A 25,000-nucleotide genomic window follows, 5' to 3' on the forward strand; every position below is an offset into this window, starting at 1 on the left:
TTCGTCTCACCCACCTTATAGTTCACACCTTGAACCGTCCAACTAACTTTTTTCGATTGATGCATAACACACTCTCTGAGATGTGCTGTTCTTCTATGTTCATCCTATAGGACGATATCCATATATTGTCCTATTTTGTTCATAACTCCGTTATTTTTGGACCGATTGTTTAACAAGTTTTCTTACAATTTTTATTTTATGAACAATTTATTAAGCATTTTTCAAGGCTTACTTCCATTGGACAATCAAGACGCGCAACTTTTATCAAGTATCACGTCAATCAATTGCTCATAAATAAAAATATTTATTCTAGGGGTCTTTAGGAACGACGTATATTGCCTAAATAATGTCCCTGTTAATTTATTGTTTATGTTTATTTAAGCAATTTTTTGTCTGACAGTCTGACAAGTCGTGTAACAATGGCCGTAACTTTGTCAGTTAATAGTTCTTGCGAATGGTGCAAAATATAGGTGAACTTGGGCAATTTGTTAACAGTTTGTAAAGCTTAAACTGCTTAACAGATTTCTATAGACCTCTTGGGGTTCGTTCGATAGACAAATAAATCAATCTTAATTGAATTTTACAAACTCTTTCCAATGAAAACTTTTTTAATTAAGTTCAATTATATAAAATTAATCAAACTTTAAACCTGTTATATTGTGTATATAATCCAAAAACGATGTAACTCTTGCATAAGCTACAGGATATTCTGAACAATGATTTTCCTTTGACGACGATATAATGCCGATTTGTACAAATTTTTTATCTTCGTCTTTCCAAATTAAAGCACCGCCAGAATCACCATTACAGGGTGACATATTCGTACCACTGTAAGGAACCGCACACATACTTGAATCCTCTATAGAAGGTTCATTTAATTTCTCAGCACAGTCCGTATTACTGATAACTTGCACCGTGCCCCATAATAATTTTTCCGAAAATTCATCTGCTCGATCGGCAGGCCAACCGAAACCAGTTACAGAGCCAAGTTTACCTACAAAATCATTGTTGGCATGTTTTGAAGTTACCAATGGAATGGCATTTATTTTTTTGTTAAACTTTAAGGGCGCCGGTAGTTCAATCAAAGCAACATCATCCATTAAAATGACGGGTTGGTATTCGGGATGTATATAAAATTTTGAAGAATTCATAATAACACCATCAACATAGAGATCTATGGTGCCAAATTCCATATGAACGAAGGTCCTGTTATAAACACAATGAGCTGCTGTTAAAACCCATTTCTCGGAAATTATAGAACCACCACATAGCAATTGATCTTCTTCGTCTCTACGCAAAAGTACATGATGGGGAAATTGACCTAATACGGCACGTGAACCACCGACAATAGGTGCACTCTGTTCATTCGACTGCAAATTAGTGAAACGATTCGTTAATATTTTTCCATTTTTTCTTTCATTTAAAACTTACCGCTGCCGTGGTCATATATAACTGGCGGCATATGATCCCTAAAAGAGTCAGTTTAAGTAAAATAGCCGCCATGTTAAAACAATTAATAGGTACTTTATATTGATAAATAATGTTAAGAGCAGTTTCTTTAAATAAACTTGTAATTTAATTTCCTAAAAATCGCTTCATCAATCAATTCGTTAGACCTTTTTGAGGCCTAAAATTGATTTGCAAGGCCAATTATTGGATTTATGACTTTAAAATGCGGGTTCTCTCAGTTCTTCTATCGGTTTCAATGTATGACAGAAACTTTGTGGATTTTAGAATTGGTGATCGGACACCAAAAATCGCCCAAAAATGAACCAAAAAGGTCCTTCTATTAAGTAGTTTCAATTCCTGATCAATTCATGAGAAATTTCTAAGGGATACATGTTGCAATAGCTGTTAAAAACTACTTAGAAAGAAGTGGTTTTGGAAGTTTCGCCTCACCCACCTCACATTGATGCATAACACACTTTCTGAGATATGCTGTTCTTCTGAATAGGGTATCCGAAATTGGCTTGATTCATTCTTGACCTCATTCTTTTGGAGCGATATCCATATATTGTCCTATTCTGCTCATAATTCCGTTATTTTTGGACCGATTTTTTAACAAGATTACTTACAATATTTTTATTTTATGAACAATTTGTTAGGCATTTTTCAAGGCTTACTTCCATTGGACAATCAAGACGCGCAACTTTTATCAAGTATCACGGCAATCAATTGCTCAAAAATAAAAATATTTATTGTAGGGGTCTTTAGGAATGATGTAGATGTGGACCGTGTTTTTTCGATAATGTTTGAAATGTTCCTTGAACTGTTTGTTATAAACATTCCCACTTTTAAAATAGAACAAATCATTAGATCTCCTCTAATATCTTTATTATTACACTAACAAAATCACATATTATCTCAAAATTAAGTGTTCAAAAGCTCTTAAGTTTTCCTTAATTATTTTAAAGATTAAATTAATCCAATTATAAACCAGTTATATTTTGTATATAAACTAAAAACAAAGTTACTCTCGCAGAAGCTGCCGGAAATTCAGAACAAATCTTAAGAAAGTCGCATAATATAGGGGGACTTAGGGTAACGTTTATTTGTTAACAATTTGTAAACGGCTTAATAGATTCGTATAGAAACCTCGGGGGTTTTGTTGTTCGGTATACAAAATAAAACAATCTCAATTTTATTTTTCAAATTTTTTCCAATGAAATCTTCTTTAATTAAGAGCAAATATATAAAATCAATCAAACTTTAAACCCGTTATATTGTGTATATAATCCAAAAACGATGTAACTCTCGCATAAGTTACAGGATATTCTGAACAATGATTTTTCTTTGTCGACGATATAATGCCGATTTGTACAAATTTTCTATCTTCATTTTTCCAAATTAAAGCACCACCAGAATCACCCTTACAGGGTGACATATTCGTACCACTATAAGGAACCGCACACATACCTGAAGCCTCTATAAAAGATTCATTTAATTTCTTAGCACAATCCGTATTACTGATAACTTCCACCGTGCCCCATAATAAATATTTCGAAAATTCATTAGCATGATCGGCGGGCCAACCAAAGCCGGTTACAGAGCCAAGTTTACCCACAAAATCATTGTTGGCATGTTTTGAAGGTACCAATGGAATGGCATCTATGTTTTTGTCAAATTTCAAGGGCGAAGGTAGTTCGATTAAAGCAACATCATCCATTAGAATGACGGGTTGGTATTTGGGATGTATATAAAATTTTGAAGAATTCATAATAACACCATCAACATAGAGATCTATGGTACCAAATTCCATATGAACGGAGGTCATGTTATAAACACAATGAGCTGCTGTTAAAACCCATTTCTCGGAAATTATAGAACCACCACATAACAATTGATCTTTTGCATCTCTACGCAAAAGTACATGATGGGGAAATTGACCTAATACGGCACGTGAACCACCGACAATAGGTGCACTCTGTTCATTGGACTGCAAATTAGTGAAACAATTCGTTAATATTTTTCCATTTCTTCATTTGGTTTAAAACTTACCGCTGCCGTTGTCATATATAACTGCTGGCATATGATCCCTAAAAGGGCCAGTTTAAGTAAAATAGCCGGCATGTTAAAACAATTACTAAGTACTTTATATTGATAAATAATGTTAAGAGCAGTTTCTTTATATTAACTTTTCATTTAATTTCTTCAAAATCGCTTCAGCAATCGATTCGTTAGACCTTTGTGAGGCATAACATTGATTTTCTTTATGCCAGAAACCAATCAGCTGATTCGTTATGGAACGTAGAACTTTAAAAGGCTCTTTAGCTATACGGAAATCATATTTATCATTAATTTCAAATGACAACTAAAAAATACTATTAGATAACAGACCAGACACCAAACGATCCTTACCCAGACCAAATTATTTTACTTATCTTCTTTAAAACAAAGTCTAATTTTATCACTTTTTTATTAAACCAAATTTAAACCGGTAACATCTTGAATATACTTCAAATAAGTAGTTAATCTAGCATAACCCGTTGGTTGTTTCGAACACCTTTTTGCGGCAAAATTTATTACGCCAATTTGTACCAGCTTATTAGATTTATTCTTCCAAACTAAAGCCCCACCGGAGTCACTAATACAGGGCGATTGATTGGTACCATTCCAACCAATAGCGCACATAGTTCTATTATCATTTGGTACCTTGTGCACCTTAGCACATCTACTATTATTAACAATTTCTACAGTGGTCCATAATAACCACTGGGAGGGTTTATAAATTTTATCACTTGTCGTACCAAAACCACTTATAATACCTTGAGCGCCCACAAAATCATTTGTACTTTCCGATAAAGCTACTAAATCGATAGCTTGTATGTTGTGGGTAAAATTCAAGGGTGTAATTAATTCAATTAGACCAATATCATCGGTGAAGTAATCATCATTGTAAGATGGATGTATATAGTAGTTGGGACAGTCCATAATTATGGAATTATTGTCCAGCTGTATGGTTCCAAATGCCATAACAAGACTTTTAATATTATAGATACAATGAGCAGCTGTTAAAACCCATTTATTGGAAATAATAGAACCGCCACAAATATCATATGTGCCTTCATCTGTTTCGTCGATTTTTAAAAGAACATGCCAGGGAAATTGCCCTAGGGCAGCCTGCGTACCCGATATAATGGCAGCACTCTGAGGCATAGACTGCAAAAGAAAGTATTAACCAAAAATTTAGTTCATTATAGTATTTTATACTTAAGGTAAGTTATTACCTTGGCAGGGCTTAGATATATCCTGCATAAGATCCCTAAAATAATCAGTTTAGTTGCCATTAGAAGACTAATGACCATTTTTCCTTTCCCTGTTTTTATTTATTTGCAATTTTTTATGTTTTTTTTTTTTTTAATAATTTCCTTATTTAATTGATTCGTTATGCAGATTTTCGCCATAGTTTTTAGTTCAGTTTTATTTGTAATTCAATTAAAATTTAAACCCGTTATATTATGAATAAAATCTAAAAACTTTGTAACTCTAGTATGACCCGTAGGATATTCCGAACAATTACCCTTTAAAAATGAAAATATACCAATTTGCACCATCGTATTATTATCTTGCTTCCAAACTAAAGCACCACCCGAATCTCCCTTACATGGTGACATATCACTACCGCTAAGACCAATCGCACACATCTCTGTCTCTCTCATTGGTGTATTATACGCCCTATCACATACACTATTATTGACAATTTCTAAAGAAGCCCAAAGTAACCAATCGGAAAGTTTATTAACATGTCCCTGTGTCCGTCCATAACCAGTTATAATGACCTCAGTGCCAATAAAATCATTTGAGGCCTGCGCTGATGATACCAATTGTATGGGTTCGATATTATCTGTAAATTCCAATTCCTCTGGTAGTTCAATCACTGCAATATCATTTCTAAAAGTATCCTTATCGAATTCCGGATGTACAAACACTTCTCTAGAGACCATTGTCGTATCATTATTCTTGAGTTCTATGGTACCAAATACTAGTTCAACGTAAAAGGGACCATAAAAACAATGGGCAGCTGTTAAAACATATTTTTCGGAAATAATGGAACCACCACATACTTCTATTTCATCTTCAAATTCGTTAATTCTTAAAATAACATGCCAGGGAAATTGTCCCAGTTCAGCTCGTTTGCCATCTATAATGGCGGCATTCTGGTTATTGGACTACATAAGATATTGTTATTAAATTAGTATATTTTAAGTTAGTTTTCCCCAAAAAAATCTTACCGCCGCAGTGGTTAAATATATCGGGAATATCATTCCTAAAATAATCATTTTCGCAGAAAAACTCCTCATGTTTGACAGTTACTCGTTACCCTCTAGAATGTGTATTATTTTTTCGGTTTCTTTTTATATAAGTTAATATTTTCAGGTTTATTTTTTACCTTAAATTGCTAAATCAACTGATTCGTTAGGTAAAAAATCGATTTGCAAAGCATATAATTTTGATTATAAGCGTTATTATTCAATTCTTTCCAAAGAAGAAATAACATTTGAAATCTGGACCCAAATTATCTTGTGAATCAACACAAAACCAGACGAATTTTATTTGTATTTAATTAATCAAATTTTATACCCGTTATATTGCGTATATAATCTAAATAAGTCGTTAGTCTTACATAAGACGATGGGAAATTCGAACAGTTTCTCTTGGCAAACGATACTATGCCAATCTGTACAAACTTATCAAATTGATTCTTCCAAACTAAGGCACCACCAGAATCACCATAACATGGCGATTGATTGCTACCATTCCAACCTTTACCACACATTGTTCTATTATCATTTGGTATGTGAAACATCTGAGCACATACACTATTATTTAGAATTTCTACCGTGGTCCATAATAGCCAATCGGAAGGTATATCAACTTTATCTTTTGTCGCACCAAAACCGCTTATAGTTCCTTGGGCAGCAAGAAAATCATTTGATGTTTCCGTTGATGAGACCAAATCTATAGCTTTTATATTATCGGTAAAATTCAAGGGCGTTGGTAGTTCTATAAGGCCAATATCATCAGTCAATACATTGGGTTTATAGGCAGGATGTATAAAAAATTTAGTTGAGGTCATATTAATTGGATTATTGCGCAGTTCTATGGTTCCAAAGGCCATAACAAGATTATTACTAATATTGTAAATACAATGAGCAGCTGTTAAAACCCATTTATTGGATATAAGAGAACCGGCACATAACTGTATTGCTCTACCAGTTTTTATTTTGAAAAGAACATGCCAGGGAAATTGACCGAGTGCGGCTTGCGTACCAGATATAATGGCCGCACTCTGGCCACTGGACTGTAAAATAAATTATTATATTGTACAGTTTTTTTTAATATTATGTTTTACTATCAAAACTTTACCTTAGCAGTGGTTAGATATATCCTGCATAAGATCCCTAAAAGTATCAGTTTGGTCGAAAAAATCTTCATGTTAATTTACAGTTATTACAATAAAAAGACTAATGTTAATTTTTTCATGTTCCTAATTTTATTTAAATAAAATTTTGAAATTAGTTTTCTGCCATAATTTCCATATTAAATTGATTCGTTATGCCCGTTTTAGGCCTAAAGTGGATTTCCATTTTTCGCTTTTTTTTTTGCAAGTTATCAGATAATATATCGAGTTCCAAGAAATAAGTATGAATCCTTAACGAAAATGTCTACTTTTTCAAAATCCTTTAAATTATAGAAATAAATTTAAGAATGCCCCTCTATCTGTCTTTTTTAAATATATTTTCTTTTCATTAAAATTACATATCTTTTACAGTTAATCAAAAATTTAAACCCGTTATATTCTTAATATAATCTAAATACGACGGTACTCTAGTAAAACCCGTTGGAGTTTCCAAACAGCTATCCTTAAAAAACGAAAATATGCCAATCTGCACCATTTCATCATTTTCATTTTTCCAAACTAAAGCACCACCAAAATCTCCAGTGCAAGCAGACATATTACTACCACTAATCACACACATTTCTGTATCGCTCATTTCTGTAATATACACTCTATCACATACACTATTATTGACAATTTCTAAAATCGTCCAAAGTAAAAAGTCGGAAAAAACGGAATTTTCGGTTACACCGAAACCAGTTATAATGGCTTTATCATTAATGAAATTATTTGATGCCTTCGCTGAAGATACCATTGCAATCGGTTGTATATTATCGGTAAATTCCAATTCCTCGGGTAGTTCAATCAGGGCAATATCATTTCTCAAAGTATTCTCATCGTATTGAGGATGTACAAATACTTTACTAGAGATCATTGTTGTGCCGTTATTGTTCAGTTCTATAATTCCAAAAACTAGCTGTATATGTAAAGGACCAGAAAAGCAATGGGCCGCTGTTAAAACCCATTTATTAGATATAATGGAACCGCCACATACATGTATTTCTTCTTCAGTTGCGTTTATTTTTATTAAAACATACCAGGGAAATTGTCCCAATATTGCCCGTTTATCCTCTATATTAGCTGCTGTCTGGTTATTAGACTGCAAAACAAATTATTATCAAATTTAGTTTATTTTTCTTTACAAAACTTACCGCTGCAATAGTTAGATATATCGGCCATATCATACCTAAAATAAAGGCTTTAGTCGTTAAACTCTGCATGTTAAATACGTTAAATAGTATAATGTCTGTATTTTTTGTTATTTCATTCTTATTTAATTGTATATTTCAGCGAATTTTTACACTTTAAGTTCCCTTAACAATTGATTCGTTAGATATTGTCGGCATGAAATTGATTTCGTTTCAGTTCTATAGAATCTTAATGTTGACATGTTTATCTTTTAATCTTTGTAGTTTGTTTTTTAACAACTGTTTATTATAGTATTTGATCACGTCTTGAAGGGGACGTACGTATATATCTACAAAACTATCAATCCAAATATCATTTCTTTCACAAAAATATCAGATTAAATGTTAGATTCTCAGACAATTTATCTTTATGCGTTTGATGAAGGCACCTAGACAGGAAAATATATCCTCAAAACATTCTCTGATTATAAGGTTTATTTGGCGTCGGTCCACGATTTCGCTAAGTCCCCCTAAATTCTTTACCCCAGTTCTTTTATAGCCGAATATAAGTTTAAAAAAACAACAACAAGTAAAAGTTTCTTAATTTGTATTGATCCAATTATCCATTTTTTTTAAATTTCTTCTTAAAATTAATCAAAATTTAAACCCGTTATATTATGAATATAATCCAAATATGAACTTACTTTAATATGACTTGTAGGATATTTTGAACATTCTAGCATAGAAAACGAAAATAGACCGATCTGAACCATCTTATCATTTTCATTTTTCCAAACTAAAGCTCCGCCAGAATCTCCATCGCATGGAGATATACCCTTTAAAGCACTTGCGCACATTTCACAATCTAACACTGGTATATCGAAAACGCTATCACATACACTACTATTGACAATTTCCAAAGTAGTCCATAGCAACCAATCGGAAAGTTTTAATACATCGGCGGTCAGACCAAAACCAGTTATAATAACATTAGCTCCAATAAAATCATTTGATGACTGCGCAGCAGATGCTAATGCAATAGGTTGTATATTATTGTCAAAATCCAATTCAAATTCCAATTCAATCAATGCTATATCATTTCTATAAGTTGACCTATTGAATTGAGGATGTATGAAGACATTTGAAGAAATCATTGTGGTGTCATTATTGTCCAGTTCTATAGTTCCAAATATTAACTTAACTAAATAAGGAGAATAAAAGGGATATGCGGCTGTTAGAACCCATTTATTGGAAATAATAGAACCGCCAAATGACTCTAGTTCATCATCAAAATTTTGTACTTTTAAAATAACATGCCAAGGAAATTGTCCTACTTCGGCCCGATTACCATCTGTAACGACTGGACTCTGGTTTTCGGACTGCAAAACCAATGATTATCAATTTAGTATATATTTACATAATTTTTCTTTAAAAATATACCTCGGCAATGGTTAGATATATCCGCCAAATTATCCCTAAAATAACCACTTTCAACGAAAAACTGTTCATGTTAAATACAATAAATATTATGTCTTTTTTTGATATTTCCTTTTTAAATAATTGTTATTTTTTGGCATTAAGTCCACTTATCAATTGATTTGTTAGGCATTTTCGGCATGAAATTTATAACTATTCTGTTGTATATATACAGTTGTATTACTATTGAACCAAGTCTTAACGAAGCAGTTTTCATGACTTTTTGCATTGTATCAGTGAATTTTCATTCAGGATATGAAATATTTCCTTGCATTAATGAAATATATTCATAGTATTTGTGACTAGACTATATACCAGACTATAGACTAGATTATACTATAGACTAGATTATACTATAGGCTAGACTATAGGCTAGACTAAACTAGACTATAGACTAGACTATAAACTAGACTATAGACTAGACTATAGACTAGACTATAGACTAGACTATAGACTAGACTATAGACTAGACTAGACTAGACTATAGACTAGACTATAGACTAGACTAGACTAGACTAGACTAGACTATAGACTAGACTATAGACTAGTCTATAGACTAGACTATAGACTAGTCTATAGACTAGACTATAGACTAGACTATAAACTAGACTATAGACTAGACTATAGACTAGACTATAGACTAGACTATAGACTAGACTATAGACTAGACTATAGACTAGACTATATATTAGACTATAGACTAGACTATATATTAGACTATAGACTAGACTATAGATTAGACTATAGATTAGACTATAGACTAGACTATGAACTAGACTATAGACTATACTATAGACTATACTATAGACTATAGACTATACTATAGACTAGAGTATAGACTAGACTATAGACTATACTATAGACTAGACTGCTGACTAAACTATAGTCTATGGTCTAGTTTATAGTCCAATTTATAGTCTATAATCTAGTCTATTCTTTAGTCTAGTCTAGAATCTATTTTATAGTCTAGTCTGTATTGCATAGTCTAGGTTATTGACAGGTGTATAATCAAGTCTAGTGACTATATACTATATTATCCTAGGGTATGAAATATTTCCTTGCATTAATGAAATATATTCATAGTATTTGTGACTAGACTATATACCAGACTATAGACTGGATTAGACTATAGACTAGACTATAGACTAGACTATAGACTAGACTATAGACTAGACTATAGACTAGACTATAGACTAGACTATAGACTAGACTATAGACTAGACTATAGACTAGACTATAGACTAGACTATAGACTAGACTATATACTAGACTATAGACTAGACTATAGACTAGACTGTAGACTAGACTATAGACCAGACTATAGACTAGACTATAGACTAGACTATAGACTAGACTATAGACTAGACTATAAACTAGACTATAGACTAGACTATAGACTAGACTATAGACTAGACTGTAGTCTAGACTATAGACTAGACTATAGACTAGACTATAGACTAGACTATAGACTAGACTATAGACTAGACTATAGACTAGACTATAGACTATACTATAGTAAAATTTATAGTCTAGTCTGTATTCTGGACTACAGCATAGTCTAGTCTATTGTCAGGTGTATAATCTAGTCTAGACTAGACTATAGACTAGACTATAGACTAGACTATAGACTAGACTATAGACTATACTATAGTAAAATTTATAGTCTAGTCTGTATTCTGGACTACAGCATAGTCTAGTCTATTGTCAGGTGTATAATCTAGTCTAGTGACTATATACTAGATTATCCTATAGCAGGCGCGGATCCACGGGAGGAAAAGCGAAATTTCCCCCCAAAACCGAAAATTTTTCATACAAAATATAAAGTGTTAAACAATATTGCCATAGTTAAACTACCAACACCATTGACTTTTAACGATAACATTAAAAACATTGATTTGGTGGCATCATCGTAAAAAGATAATAACTTTCTAGGTGTTCAGGGAAATATAAGTGGTTTTGGTTTGGTATCAGGTTCATCTAGCGGATCTAGTAATTGGTTTTTATGGAGTACTATTGAAAGTGTCAGTAATACTGAATGTGAAACAACATACAATCAAACAGCGCCCGATACAGTTCTATGTGGTAAAGCGGCTAAAAATACCGATCAGAAAACAACATAACAAATCGATTAATGAATGAAATTATAGTGAGAAAATTTTAAAAATTAAATATATAAAAAAGTGCAATTAAATAAAAAGAAAATATAAGAAAGAAAGACCTTACACAAAGTATCTAGTAACTGATTAAAATGACGGGTGTTTTACCAAAACTAGCCCTTTTTGGGATCATATGTCAGTTATATCTGACCACTATAGCGGTAATATTTATAATAAATAAGATATATATAAGTTTTAATAATTCCATTTCCAGTCCCATGACCAAAGTGCACCCATAATATCTGGCAAACGGGCTACACGGGGTCAATTTCCCTGGCATGCTCTCATATGGCTGGAAGAAGACGATGAAGATGTCGAGATATGTGGTGGTTCCATTATTTCCGACATATGGGTTTTAACAGCTGCTCATTGTCTAGATAATCTAACTTCTGTTGTATTAGCATTTGGTACCATAGATCTTTGGAATAATGAACTTAATATGAGCTCTTCAGCGTTTTTCATACATCCCAAATATGATCCCGACACGTTATTCAACGATATCGCCCTAATTAAACTACCGACATCTTTAAAGTTTAATGAAAACATAAAAACCATTGACTTGATAGATTCAAAAGAATCTTCAAACAATTTTGTGGGCGCTCCAGCCATTATAAGTGGTTTTGGTAGGACAAAAGATAAAGTTGTGAAATTATCTCGCTGGTTATTATGGGCCACTATAGAAATTGTCCCTAATAAGCAATGTGATGAGGCATACAAAGAGAAAACTCCAGATACAGTTCTATGTGCAGTGGGCTCGAATGGTACTAATATGTCTGCATGCGATGGTGATTCTGGTGGCGCTTTAGTTTGGAAGAATCCAGATAATAAGTTTGTGCAAATAGGGGTATTTTCCTATTTAACGCCAAGAAAGTGTTCGAAATATCCTACAGGTTATACTAGATTAACTTCATATTTAGATTACGTTAAAAACGTAACGGGTTTACAGATTGGTTAATTTTAAGATGGAAATTTCGAAAAGATCCCTAAAGGAATTATGTCAATACAGTTAAATAAACTTGTACTTGTTGTTTTAACAGAAGGTTGTTCTCTGGGTTAAAACTTTCGGTAGATACAGCTATTGCTGAGTTGTCAAAATTGGGATATCTTGTTGTTTTTTACTTATGTATCGTGAATTTAAAGTAAATTTCTGACGGCGTTCCAATATGTAGACCTGGAGGTATATATATAAAATGGATTTTATAAGGGGATAGATGCTATCATGGTTCCAAGCTCTTGAAATTCCATAAGGAAAGTTTGTTCTTAATTCGAAGACACTTCATACTTATTAAGCATAAGAATGAGTGAGATAACCAGGAAGAAGTTTAAGATGTTGAGATTAAATGCTTCAGTTATCAAACATCTGAACTATATATATATATATATATATATGTTATAAAGCTAATAGCAAAAGGTATTTATTCAGCCCTTTCAAAATATAGAAAAAGGTTTAAAAGTTAAGAATATAGTCGATTTGTTGGCTTCGAAAAGTGCTTTTGAATAGACCGAGAAGCAAAGGTTGATCAGTTTTTATGGGAAAATTACCCAAAAGCTTGAGCTGGATCCGCGCCTGTCCAATAGACTAGACTTTAGACTAGATTATTGACTAGACTATACACTACACTATAGAATAGACTTTAAGCCAGGCTAAAGGCTAGACTATAAACTAGACTATATACCAGATTAAAGACTAAACTATAGTCTGTACTATATGCTATACTTCAGGACGTACATAATCCGCTAGTTTTCGGCTGACAAAATCCCAAAGTTTATACCGGATTATAGTCCGCCATAGTCAACGCTTTTCATTTTTTTTTTTTTTCAATATTTTTGTATTTAAATTTTTTTCTTTGTTAACAAATAGCTTTTTAATTTAATCAAAATTTAAACCCGTAATATTGTTAATAAAATCCAAAAATGGTGCTACTCTAGTATAACCAACTGGATATTGGGAACAATTTCTCTTGGCATAAGATATTATGCCAATTTGAATAAATGTATCATTTTCGTTCTTCCAAACTAAAGCACCACCAGAATCACCAACACATGGCGACTGTTTGGTAGCATTCCAACCAATGCCACACATAACTGTGGCAGGCGTTTGTTCATCATACGCCCGATCACATTCAGTATTATTAACAATTTCTATAGTGGTCCATAATAACCATTCGGAATTTTCTTTACTTAGTTCACTTGTTGTACCAAAACCACATATAGTTCCTTGAACACCAATAAAGGTATTGTTAATTTCTCTGGAAGATACTAAATCAATGGTTTTTATGTTGTCACTAAAATTCAATGGTGTCGGTAGCTCAATTAGGGCAATGTCGTTAATCAAATTTACGTCATCGTATTCTGGGTGTATAAAAAAATCATCCGAGTTGATCATAATGGGTGTATCATCAAATTCAATAGTTCCAAAGGCCATAACGAGGACTTGAATTTCATGAATACAATGAGCAGCAGTTAAAACCCATTTTTCGCTAAGAATAGAACCGCCACATACCTCTAATTCTTCTTCCTCTGTTGCATATATCGCTAGAAGAACATGCCAGGGAAATTGACCTAGTTCGGCCCGCGTACCCGATATAATGGGTGCACTTTGGGAATTGGACTGAAAAAGAATTAATATTATGTTACTTTCTATATACTAGGTGACGTTTTCTTTAAGACCCTACCGCTGCATTGGTTAGATATATACGGCATATGATCCCTAAGGTAATTATTTTAGACGAAAAAATCTTCATGTTTAACCATTAATAGGGTTTTTTTTTGAACTGCTGTCAATTTTCATTAAGTTTTCTTTAATATATAACTTCTGTCACAATTTAATTCATAAATTGATTCGTTAGACCCTTTATAGCATTAAACTAATATGTTACAGTTGTTTACACGTTAGTACAACTCAAACTCCCATAAAAACGGATCAACCTTTTTTCTCGGTCTATTCAAAATCACTTTTCGAAGCCAACTATATTCGGTTCTATACAATCTTGATGTTGTCAGCCATACTTCTCTTTAAACCTTTTTTTTTATATTTTGAAAGGGCTTAATGAATGAATACCTTTTGCTATACATATACATACTATATATAGTTCAGATGTTAGATAACTGATAACTGAAGCATTTTAATCTCTATATGTTAAACTTCTTCCTGGTTATCTCACTCATTCCTATGCTTAATAAGTATGAAGTGTCTTCGAATTAAGAACAAACTTTCCTTATGGAATTTCAAGAGCTTGGAACCATGATATCATCTATCCCCTTATAAAAAACCCTTTTATATATATACCTCCAGGTCTACATATTGGAACACCTTCAGAAATTTACTTTAAATTTACGATACATAAGTAAAAAACAACAAGATATCCCAATCAGTCAAAGATTGACAACTCAGCAATAGATGTATCTGCCGAATGTTGTAACCCAGAGAACAACTTTAAAACAACACGTACAAGTTTATTTAACTGTATTGACATAATTCCTTTAGGGTTCTTTTCGAAATTTCCATCTTAAAATTAACCAATCTGTAAACCCGTTACGTTTTTAACATAATCTAAATATGAAGTTAATCTAGTATAACCTGTAGGATATTTCGAACACTTTCTTGGTTTTAAATAGGAAAATACCACTATTTGCACAAACTTATTATCTGGATTCTACCAAACTAAAGCGCCACCAGAATCACCATCGCATGCAGACATATTAGTACCATTCGAGCCCACTGCACATAGAACTGTATCTGGAGTTTTCTCTTTGTATGCCTCATCACATTGCTCATTAGGGACAATTTCTATAGTAGCCCATAATAACCAGCGAGATAACTTCACAACTGCATCTTTTGTCCTACCAAAACCACTTATAATGGCTGGAGCGCCCACAAAATTGTTTGAAGATTCTTTTGAATCTATCAAGTCAATGGTTTTTAGACCCCTAATCATTCAAGAATCATTACAAAATAAAACGAAAGTAATTTCTAGTAATCATGATAGTTTTATAAACACTTTTTATTACTAATACATTATATATAATTTAAATTATATTATGAATATAATCCAAATATGATGTTATCCTATGATTTTATTGGCCTTGTGCGGCCCGTCATTCTGATACAAACGCTGCTTTCTAGGCCTTAGACTACAAAACAAATGATTAGATTAGTAAATATATCATTCCTTGTTATTTTAAAAACTTATATCTTTTTCAGATTTGCTCTACAAAATATATTATAATGATATTAGTATAAATTTCTTGCCTTGTTATTTCAAATACTTACCACTTTTCCGGAATCGGCCTATAAAACCAAATTATTATCAAATTAATATATGTTTCCTTCCTTGTTGCTTTGAAAACTTACCTCATTCTTGTTATCATCCTATAAAATAAATTATTATGAAATTAGTAAACATATATTTCTTTCTTTGTTGTTCTAAAAACTCACCTTATTCTTGGCATCGGACTATAAAATAAAATTATTATCAAATTAGTAAATATTTCTTTCTTTATTGTTCTAAAAACTCACCTCATTCTTGGCATCGGACTATAAAATAAATTATTACGAAATTAGTGTATATTTCTTTCATCATTGTTTTAAAAACTCACCTCATTCTTGTTATCATCCTATAAAATAAATTATTATGAAATTAGTATATATTTCTTTCTTTGTTGTTCTAAAAACTCACCTCATTCTTGGCATCGGACTATAGAATAAGATTATTATCAAATTAGTAAATATTTCTTTTCTTTATGCTTTAAAAACTCACCTCATTCTTGTTACCATCCTATAAAATAAATTATTATATAATTAGTTTATATTTCTTTCTTTGTTGTTCTAAAACTCACCCCATTCTTGGCATCGGACTATAAAACCAAATTATTATCAAATTAGTATATATTTCTTTCATTATTGTTTTAAAAACTCACCTCATTCTTGTTATCATCCTGTAAAATAAATTTTTATGTAATTAGTATATATTTTTTTCTTTGTTGTTCTAAAAACTCACCTCATTCTTGTCATCGGACTATAAAATCAAGTTATTATCAAATTAGTAAATATTTCTTTCTTTGTTGTTCTAAAAACTCACCTCATTCTTGTTATCATCCTATAAAATAAATTATCATGTAATTAGTATATATTTCTTTCTTTGTTGTTCTAAAAACTCACCTCATTCTTGGCATCGGACTATAAAATAAATTATTATGAAATTAGTATATATTTCTTCTTTTGTTATTTTAAAAACTCACCTCATTCTTAGTTTCGACCTATAAAATAAATTATTATGAAATTAGTACATTTTTCTCTCCTTATTGCTTTGAAAACTCACCTTATTTTTGTCATCGGACTATAAAATAAAATATGAAATAATTAGTATATATTTCTATCTTTGTTGCTTTAAAAACTCACCTTATTCTTGTCATCGGACTATAAAACCAGATTATTATAAAATTAGTATATATATCTTTCCTTGTTGCTTTGAAAACTTACCTTATTGTTGGTATCGACCTATAAAATAAATTTTTATGAAATTAATATATACTTCTCTCCTTATTCCTTAAAAAACTCACCTCATTCTTGGCATCGGACTATAAAAGAAATAATTATGAAATTAGTATATATTTCGTTCTTTGCTGTTTTAAAAACTCACCTTATTCTTGACATTGGACTATAAAACCAAATTATTATTAAATTAGTATATATTTCATTCCATATTGCTTTAAAAACTCACCTCATTCTTGGCGCTGGACTATAAAATAAATTAATATCAAATTATTGTAAATGTATTTCTTTCCATGTTTTTAAAAACTTACATCTGCAGTGCTTGGATATATCTGGTATATAATCAATAAAATAACCAGTTTAGCCGAAAAACTCTTCATGGTAGAGAATTAAAAGTTCCTTTGTTATTATAATAGACTAATGCCTATTTTCTTTATGTTTCCTTTTTATATAATTGTCACAATTCCCGTTATCCAATTGATTAGTTAAGCATTTTTCCGTTATAAAATGATTTCTCATGGCCAATTATTATAGTCACTATTTTTATATAATGAGACATTTTAATAGATTTTTTGGTATAATTTCATTTACCGATTATATATACAATACTTCATACTTCCCTTGAAGGCTTTAAATTGAACAGCATGAAGACTATAAACTAGACGGTAGACTAGACTGTAAACTAGACTATAGATTTGACTATATACTAGACTATGGACTAGGCTATAGACTTTATTATAAAGTATGCTAGACTATACACTATAGACTGTAGACTATACTATAAACTAGACTATTGATTTAACTATATATTAGCCTATGGACTAGGCTATAAACTTTATTATAAAGTAGGCTAGACTATACACTATAGACTAGACTTTAAACTATACTATAGCATAGACCATAGTCTAGACTACAGACTAGGCTATAGACCACACTATAAACTAGACTATACTATAGACTAGATTATAGACTAGACTATAGACTAGACTATCGACTAGACTATAGACTAGACTATAGACTAGACAATATACTAGACTATAGACTAGACTATAGACTAGACTATAAATTAGACTATAGACTAAACTATAGACTATAGACTATAGATTAGGCTATAGACTAGCCTATAGACTAGACTATAGAATAGACTATAGACTAGACTATAGACTAGGCTATAGACTAGACTATAGACTAGACTATAGACTAGACTATAGACTAGACTATAGACTAGACTATAGACTAGGCTATAGACTAGACTATAGACTAGACTATATACTAGACTATACACTAGACTATACACTAGACTATGGACTAGACTTTAGACTAGACTATAGACTAGAGTCTATAGGCTAGACTATAGACTAGACTAGACCAGGCTAGACTATAGAATAGACTAGATATATCGTGAAGTATGTTGTATATATATATAGATATATATAGTCTAGACTATAGACTAGAATATAGACTAGACTATAGACTAGACTATAGACTAGACATAGATAGACTAAGACTAGACTAGGTAGACTAGACTAGCTAGTATAGGCTAGACTATAGACTAGGGATACTAGACTAGACTAGACTAGACTAGACAGAGTAGACTTATAGACTAGACTATAGACTAGAAAGACTAGAAGACTAGACTAGACTAGACTAGACCAGAGTAGACTATAGACTAGACTATAAGACTAGGACTATAGACTAGACTAGACTATAGACTAGACTATAGACTAGACTAGACTCACTATAGACTAGACTATAGACTAGACTATAGACTAGACTACTAGACTAGACTATAGACTAGACTATAGACTAGACTATAGACTAGACTATAGACTAGACTATAGACTAGACTATAGACTAGACTATAGACTAGACTATAGACTAGACTATAGACTAGACTATAGACTAGACTATAGACTAGACTATAGACTAGACTATAGACTAGACTATAGACTAGACTATAGACTAGACTATAGACTAGACTATAGACTAGACTATAGACTAGACTATAGACTAGACTGTAGTCTAGTCTTTAGTCTAGTCTATAGTCTAGTCTATGGTCTAGACTAGACTAGACTATAGACTAGACTAGACTATAGACTAGACTAGACTATAGACTAGACTAGACTATAGACTAGACTAGACTATAGACTAGACTATAGACTAGACTATAGACTAGACTATAGACTAGACTATAGACTAGACTATAGACTAGATTATAGACTAGACTATAGACTAGACTATAGACTAGACTATAGACTAGACTATAGACTAGACTAGACTAGACTATAGACTAGACTAGACTATAGACTAGACTAGACTAGACTATAGACTAGACTAGACTATAGACTAGACTATAGACTAGACTAGACTATAGACAAGACTATAGACTAGACTACAGACTAGACTAGACTAGACTAGACTATAGACTAGACTAGACTAGACTATAGACTAGACTATAGACTAGACTATAGACTAGACTATAGACTAGACTATAGACTAGACTATAGACTAGACTAGACTATACACTAGACTATAGACTAGACGTTAGACTGACTATAGACTAGACTGTAGACTAGACCAGAGTAGACTATAGACTAGACTATAGACTACAATATAGACTGGACTATAGACTAGACTATAGACTCGACTATAGACTCGACTATAGACTCGACTATAGACTAGATTATAGACTAGGCTATAGATTAGGCTATAGTGAAGTCTATTGTCTAGTCTAGTCTATAGTATAGTATATCGTGAAGTATGTTGTATATAGTCTTGAATGTTGTTAAAAAAATAATACATGTTGGAGGTTTTTTAACTAATATTGTCAATATTGTTTTATTTATTAATTATTATTTAAACCAGTAACATCATGAATCCAACCCAAATACGATGTTACTCTACTATAACCGGCAGGATATATTGAACAATTGTCTTCTTTTGAAAAAGACAATACGCCAATTTGTATAAGCTTATTAGATTCGCTCATCGTAACTAGAGCACCACCAGAATCACCATCACATGGTCCCGATTGTGCACCTTCCCAACCCCTACCACACAAAAAGTTATTATCTATTGGTTCATTGAACAGCTCAGCACATATCGTGTTACTGATAATTTCTACCGTTGTCCATTGTAACCAAGAAGAATATTCATATACTTTATTTTTTAACTGACCAAAACCACTTATTATAGCTTTAGCGCCAACAAAGTCATTTGAAATATCCGCTGTCGACACCAAATTAATGGGTTGTATGTTGGGGGTAAAATCTAAAGGTGTTGGTAGTTCAACTAGACCTATATCATTATCAATAAAATTTTTTGTGAAATCGGGATGTATAAAAAATTTAGTAGAGGTCATATTAATTGGACTATTGTGCAGCGCTATAGTTCCAAATCCCAAGAAGAGTTTATCAATATTATAAATACAATGGGCTGCTGTTAAAACCCATTTATTAGAAATAATCGAACCTCCACATATCTTAAACATTGTTTCGGTTTCGTTTAATATCAAAAGAACATGCCAGGGAAATTCGCCTTCTTCAGCCAGCTTACCATTTACAATGGCTGCACTCTGGGGAATGGACTGCGAAATAAATTGTTAAAATTTATTTAGTTGTTTTCAATGGTCGTTTACAACTTACAGCTGATATTGTTGAAATATTGTTTACATATAGAGATCTATAAAGTGCTCACTTTCATCACTATTTTCTTTATTTCCTAACCTAACCTAACCTATATATTTCATTCCACATTTCTTTAAAAACTCACCTCATTCGTGACATCGGACTATAAAACCAAATTATTCTCAAATTAGTATATATGTATGTATTTCTTTCCATGTTTTTAAAAACTTACATCTGCAGTGCTTTGATATATCTGGTATATAATCAATAAAATAACCAGTTTAGCCGAAAAACTTTTCATGGTAGAAAATTATTAGTTCCTTTGTTATTATAATAAATAGACTAATGCCTATTTTCTTTATGTTTCCTTTTTATATAATTGACATAATTCCCGTTATCCAATTGATTCGTTAAGCATTCTCCCGGTATAAAATGGGTTTCCATAGCCAATTTTTCTAGTCACTATCTTTATATAATTAGAAATTTTAAAAGATTTGCTATAATTTCATTTATCGATTGTATATATATATATATGTATATACGTATGTATATATATATATATATATTTATAAATTCTTTAAATACTTACCTTAAAGGCCCTTATAGGCTTTGTATTGAATAAAATGAAGACTAGACTTGACTATGGACTAGACTATCAACTTGACTATAGACTAGATTAAAGACTAGGCTATAGACTATACTATAGACTAGACTATATATTACACTATAGACTAGACTAGACTATGGACTGGACTATAGGCTAGACTATATACTGGACTATAGACTAGACTATAGACTAGACTATAGACTGACTATAGACTATACTATAGACTACACTATAGACTACACTATAGACTACACTATAGACTAGACTATAGACTAGACTGTAGATTAGACTATAGACTAGACTATAGAGTAGGCAATAGACTACACTATAGGCTACACTATAGACTAGACTGTAGACTAGACTATATATTAGACTATAGACTACATTATAGACTGGACTGTAGGCTATAGGTCATATTAATTGGACTATTGTGCAGCGCTATGGTTCAAAATCCCAAGAAAAGTTTATCAATTTTATAAATACAATGGGCCGCTGTTAAAACCCATTTTGGTAGAAGTAATTAAACTTCCACATATTTTAAACATTGTTTCGGTTTCGTTTAATATATTTGAGAAAACCTTGCCTTGTGTTAGGATTTTGAATGTTTTATAAGTCCAAAGGGACTACTTTGAGTCATAGGAAGAAAAAAAGTCTATCTAAACGAAATCATTATATGAAATCTGTTTCTCAGGTATCAAAGAACTCATAATAAACAATTTGTTTTGGGTGTAGTATAGGCTATCTATCTATCTATCTATCTATCTATCTATCTATCTATCTATCTATCTATCTATCTATCTATCTATCTATCTATCTATCTATCTATCTATCTATCTATCTATCTATCTATCTATCTATCTATCTATCTATCTATCAATATCAAAGTCTTCTTAATATAAGTATTATTTTAATATGGGAGGTGCCCCGCCCATTACTTACACAAAATTTAATTATAGCTGTTATAGGTACCCAGATATTGGCATACAATGTATTATAACAGACATATATTTAAGATTGGGCGGTCCACCATTTTTTATTAACAATTTTTATTATTATTGTTTTAACATTGCATTACCATAGTTCCTTAAATTTAGGTTTTTTTTATTCAAAATGTAAACCCGTGATATTGCGAATAAATCTTAAATAAGGTGTCACTTTAGTAAAAACATTTGGAAATAACAAACATTGATTAAGCTTTGTATACGAAAATATGCCAATCTGTATAAGACGTTCAAAATTATTCTTCCAAACTAATGCACTACCAGCATCGCCATCGCATGCAGACGAATCGAAACCACCTAAACCATGCGCACACAATTCTGTTTCGGAAACTGGTGTATCGTACGACTTAGAACATGTAGTTATATCGATAATTTCTAAAGATGTCCATAATAACCAATGGGAAAAATTTGGATTTTTTGTTCTGACCGACCAAAACCAGTTATAATGACTTCAACGCCAGTAAAATTTCTTGAAATCTCTGCCAAAGACATCAATTGAATGGGTTGTATAATATCTGAAAACTCCAACGTCGTAGGTAGTTCAATTAATGCTATATTATTTGTCAAAACTTCCCTATTAAATTCAGGATGTATAATTATAACTGTAGAGGTCATTGTTATATTATTTTTGTTCAGCTCTATGGTTCCAAATACCAAATCCACTGAATAACTTTCATAAACACAGCCGGCAGTTGTTAAAACCCAATTATTGGATATAATAGAACCGCCACATATCCCTCTTTCGTAGTCTATTTCGCCTAACCATAACAGAACATGCCATGGAAATTGTCCGATTTGGGCTCGCTGACCCGATATAATAGCAACATTTTGAGAATTGAACTGCGAAAGTAAACGTTGTCGAATTAAAGTTTGTTTTTAAAATAATTTTATACTTTTTTAAGCTAACCTCTTCAGCATTTAGATATATCTGGTTTATAATCCCTAAAGTAACCACTTTAGTTAAAAGTCCCTTCATTCTTAACAACTTATAATTACTTATTTAATGAACTAATGTAAACATTTATTATGTTTTACTTTAAGCAAAACTTAATTTTTATAAAATTTTTTATTAAGTCCCCTTATAGAATTGATTCGTTAGGCATTTTTATACCCTTTACCTTCTTGAGAACATGAATATATAACTATGTAGTTCTGTCGGTAATTTCTTTAATATAAATTTTCGACTATATAAAGTATATAATATTTATATATGTGTTGATACAAATCTTCAATACTTCTTCGATATTATTTATATGTATTGTATCTAGATAGATAGATAGATAGATAGATAGATAGATAGATAGATAGATCGATAGATAGATATATAGATCGATAGATCTAGATAGATAGATAGATAGCTCTCTCGCTCGCTCGCTCGATAGCTCTATCTCGCTCGATAGCTCCTCGCTCGCTCGCTCGCTCGCTCCTCGCTCTCTCGCTCGCGCTCGCTCGCTCGCTCGCTCGCTCGCTCTCTCGCTCGCTCGCTGCTCGCTCGTCCGCTCGCTCGCTCTCTCTCGCTCGCTCGCTCGCTCGCTCGCTCGCTCTCGCTCGCATCGCTCGCTCGCTCGCTCGCTCGCTCGCTCGCTCGCTCGCTCGCTCGCTCGCTCGTCGCTCGCTCGCTCGCTCGCTCCTCGCTCCTCGCTCGCTCGCTCGCTCGCTCGGCTCGCTCTCGCTCGCTCGCTGCTCGCTCGCTCCTTCTCGCTCGCTCGCTCGCTCCTCGCTCGCTCTCTCTCTCGCTCCTCGCTCGCTCGCTCGCTCGCTCGCTCGCTCGCTCGCTCGCTCGTCGCTCTCTCTCTCGCTCCTCGCTCTCGCTCTCTCGCTCGCTCGCTCGCTCGCTCGCTCGCTCGCTCGCTCGCTCGCTCGCTCGCTCGCTCGGTCGCCCGGTCGCTCGCTCGCTCGCTCGCTCGCTCGCTCGCTCGCTCGCTCGCTCGCTCGCTCGCTCGCTCGCTCGCTCGTGCCCGGTCGCTCGCTCTCTCGCTCGCTCGCTCGCTCGCTCGCTCGCTCTCTCGCTCGCTCGCTCGCTCGCTCGCTCGCTCTCGCTCGCTCGCTCGCTCGCTCGCTCCTCGCTCGCTCCTCGCTCTCTCTCTCGCTCTTCGCTCGCTCGCTCGCTCGCTCGCTCGCTCGCTCGCTCGCTCGCTGCTCGCTCGCTCGCTCGCTCGCTCGCTCGCTCGCTCGCTCTCTCTCTCTCTCTCTCGCTACTCGTTTTCCCCTCCCCTTAGCCCCCTTCTTCCCGTTCTCTTCCTTCTTCTTTCCCTTCTCCCCCATCCATCCGAATTATACCACTTCCCTTTATTACTCGATATAATTCCAGTACTTATCAACCTTCTAGTATCAACGGCAGGATATTCCGAACAAATGATTAGGCAATGGAAAAAAGAAAGTAATGCCGATTTGTACAAACTTTCGTGTTCAATTTTCCAAACTAAAGGGACCACCCGAATCGCCATCACAAGGAGACGTATCTCTATCATCAGAACCCACAGAACACATAACTGTATCCTCAATACTGGGTGAATGAACGCAACTGCACATCGGCATTACTGATAATTTTTACAGATGCCCATAATAAGTGCATGGAAAATCGATTGGCTATATTGAATGCTTGACCAAAA

General features: G+C 33.1%; 13 protein-coding genes across 43 annotated transcripts in view; 1 reads left to right on the plus strand and 12 right to left on the minus strand.

Moving 5' to 3' along the window:
• Positions 1–573: 573 nt before the first annotated feature.
• LOC119602365 (brachyurin-like) lies at positions 574–1,540 on the minus strand. The gene is made up of 2 exons (XM_037953829.1): positions 1,432–1,540; positions 574–1,370 (listed from the first exon to the last, which is right to left on the minus strand). Exons 1-2 carry the CDS (start codon positions 1,501–1,503, stop codon positions 633–635), a joined length of 810 nt encoding a protein of 269 aa, XP_037809757.1. The 5' UTR covers positions 1,504–1,540; the 3' UTR covers positions 574–632.
• Positions 1,541–2,481: 941 nt separating this feature from the next.
• LOC119602355 (collagenase-like) lies at positions 2,482–3,600 on the minus strand. Its single transcript, XM_037953819.1, has 2 exons — positions 3,499–3,600; positions 2,482–3,436 (listed from the first exon to the last, which is right to left on the minus strand). The coding sequence occupies exons 1-2, from the start codon at positions 3,568–3,570 to the stop codon at positions 2,699–2,701; spliced, it is 810 nt and encodes a 269-aa protein (XP_037809747.1). The 5' UTR covers positions 3,571–3,600; the 3' UTR covers positions 2,482–2,698.
• A 318-nt stretch (positions 3,601–3,918) lies between these two features.
• Positions 3,919–4,656, minus strand: LOC119602347 (collagenase-like). Its single transcript, XM_037953810.1, has one exon. It carries the CDS (start codon positions 4,654–4,656, stop codon positions 3,919–3,921), a length of 738 nt encoding a protein of 245 aa, XP_037809738.1.
• A 247-nt stretch (positions 4,657–4,903) lies between these two features.
• On the minus strand, positions 4,904–5,845 carry LOC119602353 (collagenase-like). Its single transcript, XM_037953817.1, has 2 exons — positions 5,733–5,845; positions 4,904–5,669 (listed from the first exon to the last, which is right to left on the minus strand). The coding sequence occupies exons 1-2, from the start codon at positions 5,799–5,801 to the stop codon at positions 4,932–4,934; spliced, it is 807 nt and encodes a 268-aa protein (XP_037809745.1). The 5' UTR covers positions 5,802–5,845; the 3' UTR covers positions 4,904–4,931.
• Positions 5,846–6,064: 219 nt separating this feature from the next.
• Positions 6,065–6,951, minus strand: LOC119602348 (collagenase-like). The gene is made up of 2 exons (XM_037953811.1): positions 6,868–6,951; positions 6,065–6,802 (listed from the first exon to the last, which is right to left on the minus strand). The coding sequence occupies exons 1-2, from the start codon at positions 6,934–6,936 to the stop codon at positions 6,065–6,067; spliced, it is 807 nt and encodes a 268-aa protein (XP_037809739.1). The 5' UTR covers positions 6,937–6,951.
• A 267-nt stretch (positions 6,952–7,218) lies between these two features.
• On the minus strand, positions 7,219–8,135 carry LOC119602360 (collagenase-like). Its single transcript, XM_037953824.1, has 2 exons — positions 8,053–8,135; positions 7,219–8,000 (listed from the first exon to the last, which is right to left on the minus strand). The coding sequence occupies exons 1-2, from the start codon at positions 8,119–8,121 to the stop codon at positions 7,278–7,280; spliced, it is 792 nt and encodes a 263-aa protein (XP_037809752.1). The 5' UTR covers positions 8,122–8,135; the 3' UTR covers positions 7,219–7,277.
• Positions 8,136–8,678: 543 nt separating this feature from the next.
• LOC119602349 (collagenase-like) lies at positions 8,679–9,585 on the minus strand. The gene is made up of 2 exons (XM_037953812.1): positions 9,469–9,585; positions 8,679–9,407 (listed from the first exon to the last, which is right to left on the minus strand). The coding sequence occupies exons 1-2, from the start codon at positions 9,535–9,537 to the stop codon at positions 8,679–8,681; spliced, it is 798 nt and encodes a 265-aa protein (XP_037809740.1). The 5' UTR covers positions 9,538–9,585.
• A 2,009-nt stretch (positions 9,586–11,594) lies between these two features.
• LOC119602354 (chymotrypsin BI-like) lies at positions 11,595–12,682 on the plus strand. The gene is made up of 2 exons (XM_037953818.1): positions 11,595–11,821; positions 11,875–12,682. The coding sequence occupies exons 1-2, from the start codon at positions 11,753–11,755 to the stop codon at positions 12,613–12,615; spliced, it is 810 nt and encodes a 269-aa protein (XP_037809746.1). The 5' UTR covers positions 11,595–11,752; the 3' UTR covers positions 12,616–12,682.
• A 798-nt stretch (positions 12,683–13,480) lies between these two features.
• LOC119602359 (collagenase-like) lies at positions 13,481–14,449 on the minus strand. Its single transcript, XM_037953823.1, has 2 exons — positions 14,336–14,449; positions 13,481–14,271 (listed from the first exon to the last, which is right to left on the minus strand). The coding sequence occupies exons 1-2, from the start codon at positions 14,402–14,404 to the stop codon at positions 13,531–13,533; spliced, it is 810 nt and encodes a 269-aa protein (XP_037809751.1). The 5' UTR covers positions 14,405–14,449; the 3' UTR covers positions 13,481–13,530.
• Positions 14,450–15,630: 1,181 nt separating this feature from the next.
• Positions 15,631–17,597, minus strand: LOC119602373 (flap endonuclease 1-like). 31 transcript variants are annotated; one of them, XM_037953838.1, is made up of 21 exons: positions 17,466–17,597; positions 17,384–17,401; positions 17,303–17,320; positions 17,223–17,240; positions 17,143–17,160; positions 17,062–17,079; positions 16,982–16,999; positions 16,902–16,919; positions 16,822–16,839; positions 16,742–16,759; positions 16,661–16,678; positions 16,581–16,598; positions 16,500–16,517; positions 16,421–16,438; positions 16,340–16,357; positions 16,260–16,277; positions 16,180–16,197; positions 16,099–16,116; positions 16,015–16,032; positions 15,934–15,951; positions 15,631–15,794 (listed from the first exon to the last, which is right to left on the minus strand). In XM_037953838.1, exons 1-21 carry the CDS (start codon positions 17,532–17,534, stop codon positions 15,783–15,785), a joined length of 423 nt encoding a protein of 140 aa, XP_037809766.1. In that variant the 5' UTR covers positions 17,535–17,597; the 3' UTR covers positions 15,631–15,782. The 31 variants fall into 31 exon arrangements, with proteins under 31 accessions (XP_037809766.1, XP_037809768.1, XP_037809779.1 ...); XM_037953840.1 differs by lacking the exon at positions 16,099–16,116; XM_037953851.1 differs by lacking the exons at positions 16,581–16,598; positions 16,661–16,678.
• A 2,367-nt stretch (positions 17,598–19,964) lies between these two features.
• Positions 19,965–21,119, minus strand: LOC119602372 (collagenase-like). The gene is made up of 3 exons (XM_037953836.1): positions 21,013–21,119; positions 20,926–20,943; positions 19,965–20,740 (listed from the first exon to the last, which is right to left on the minus strand). Exons 1-3 carry the CDS (start codon positions 21,079–21,081, stop codon positions 20,000–20,002), a joined length of 828 nt encoding a protein of 275 aa, XP_037809764.1. The 5' UTR covers positions 21,082–21,119; the 3' UTR covers positions 19,965–19,999.
• Positions 21,120–22,351: 1,232 nt separating this feature from the next.
• LOC119602371 (collagenase-like) lies at positions 22,352–23,388 on the minus strand. The gene is made up of 2 exons (XM_037953835.1): positions 23,296–23,388; positions 22,352–23,228 (listed from the first exon to the last, which is right to left on the minus strand). The coding sequence occupies exons 1-2, from the start codon at positions 23,362–23,364 to the stop codon at positions 22,764–22,766; spliced, it is 534 nt and encodes a 177-aa protein (XP_037809763.1). The 5' UTR covers positions 23,365–23,388; the 3' UTR covers positions 22,352–22,763.
• A 1,389-nt stretch (positions 23,389–24,777) lies between these two features.
• Positions 24,778–25,000, minus strand: part of LOC119602370 (tryptase delta-like) — an 802-nt gene continuing 579 nt past the window's right edge. Inside the window, exon 2 of the mRNA XM_037953834.1 lies at positions 24,778–25,000. This exon is cut by the window's right edge and continues 394 nt beyond it. The gene's annotated coding sequence lies outside the window, so the exon portion shown is untranslated.

The sequence above is a fragment of the Lucilia sericata genome, unplaced genomic scaffold, assembly GCF_015586225.1.
Source record: "Lucilia sericata isolate MDLA Ls3-8-SP2 unplaced genomic scaffold, ASM1558622v1 Contig000224F_arrow, whole genome shotgun sequence".
NCBI classification, from domain to species: Eukaryota; Metazoa; Arthropoda; class Insecta; order Diptera; family Calliphoridae; genus Lucilia; species Lucilia sericata.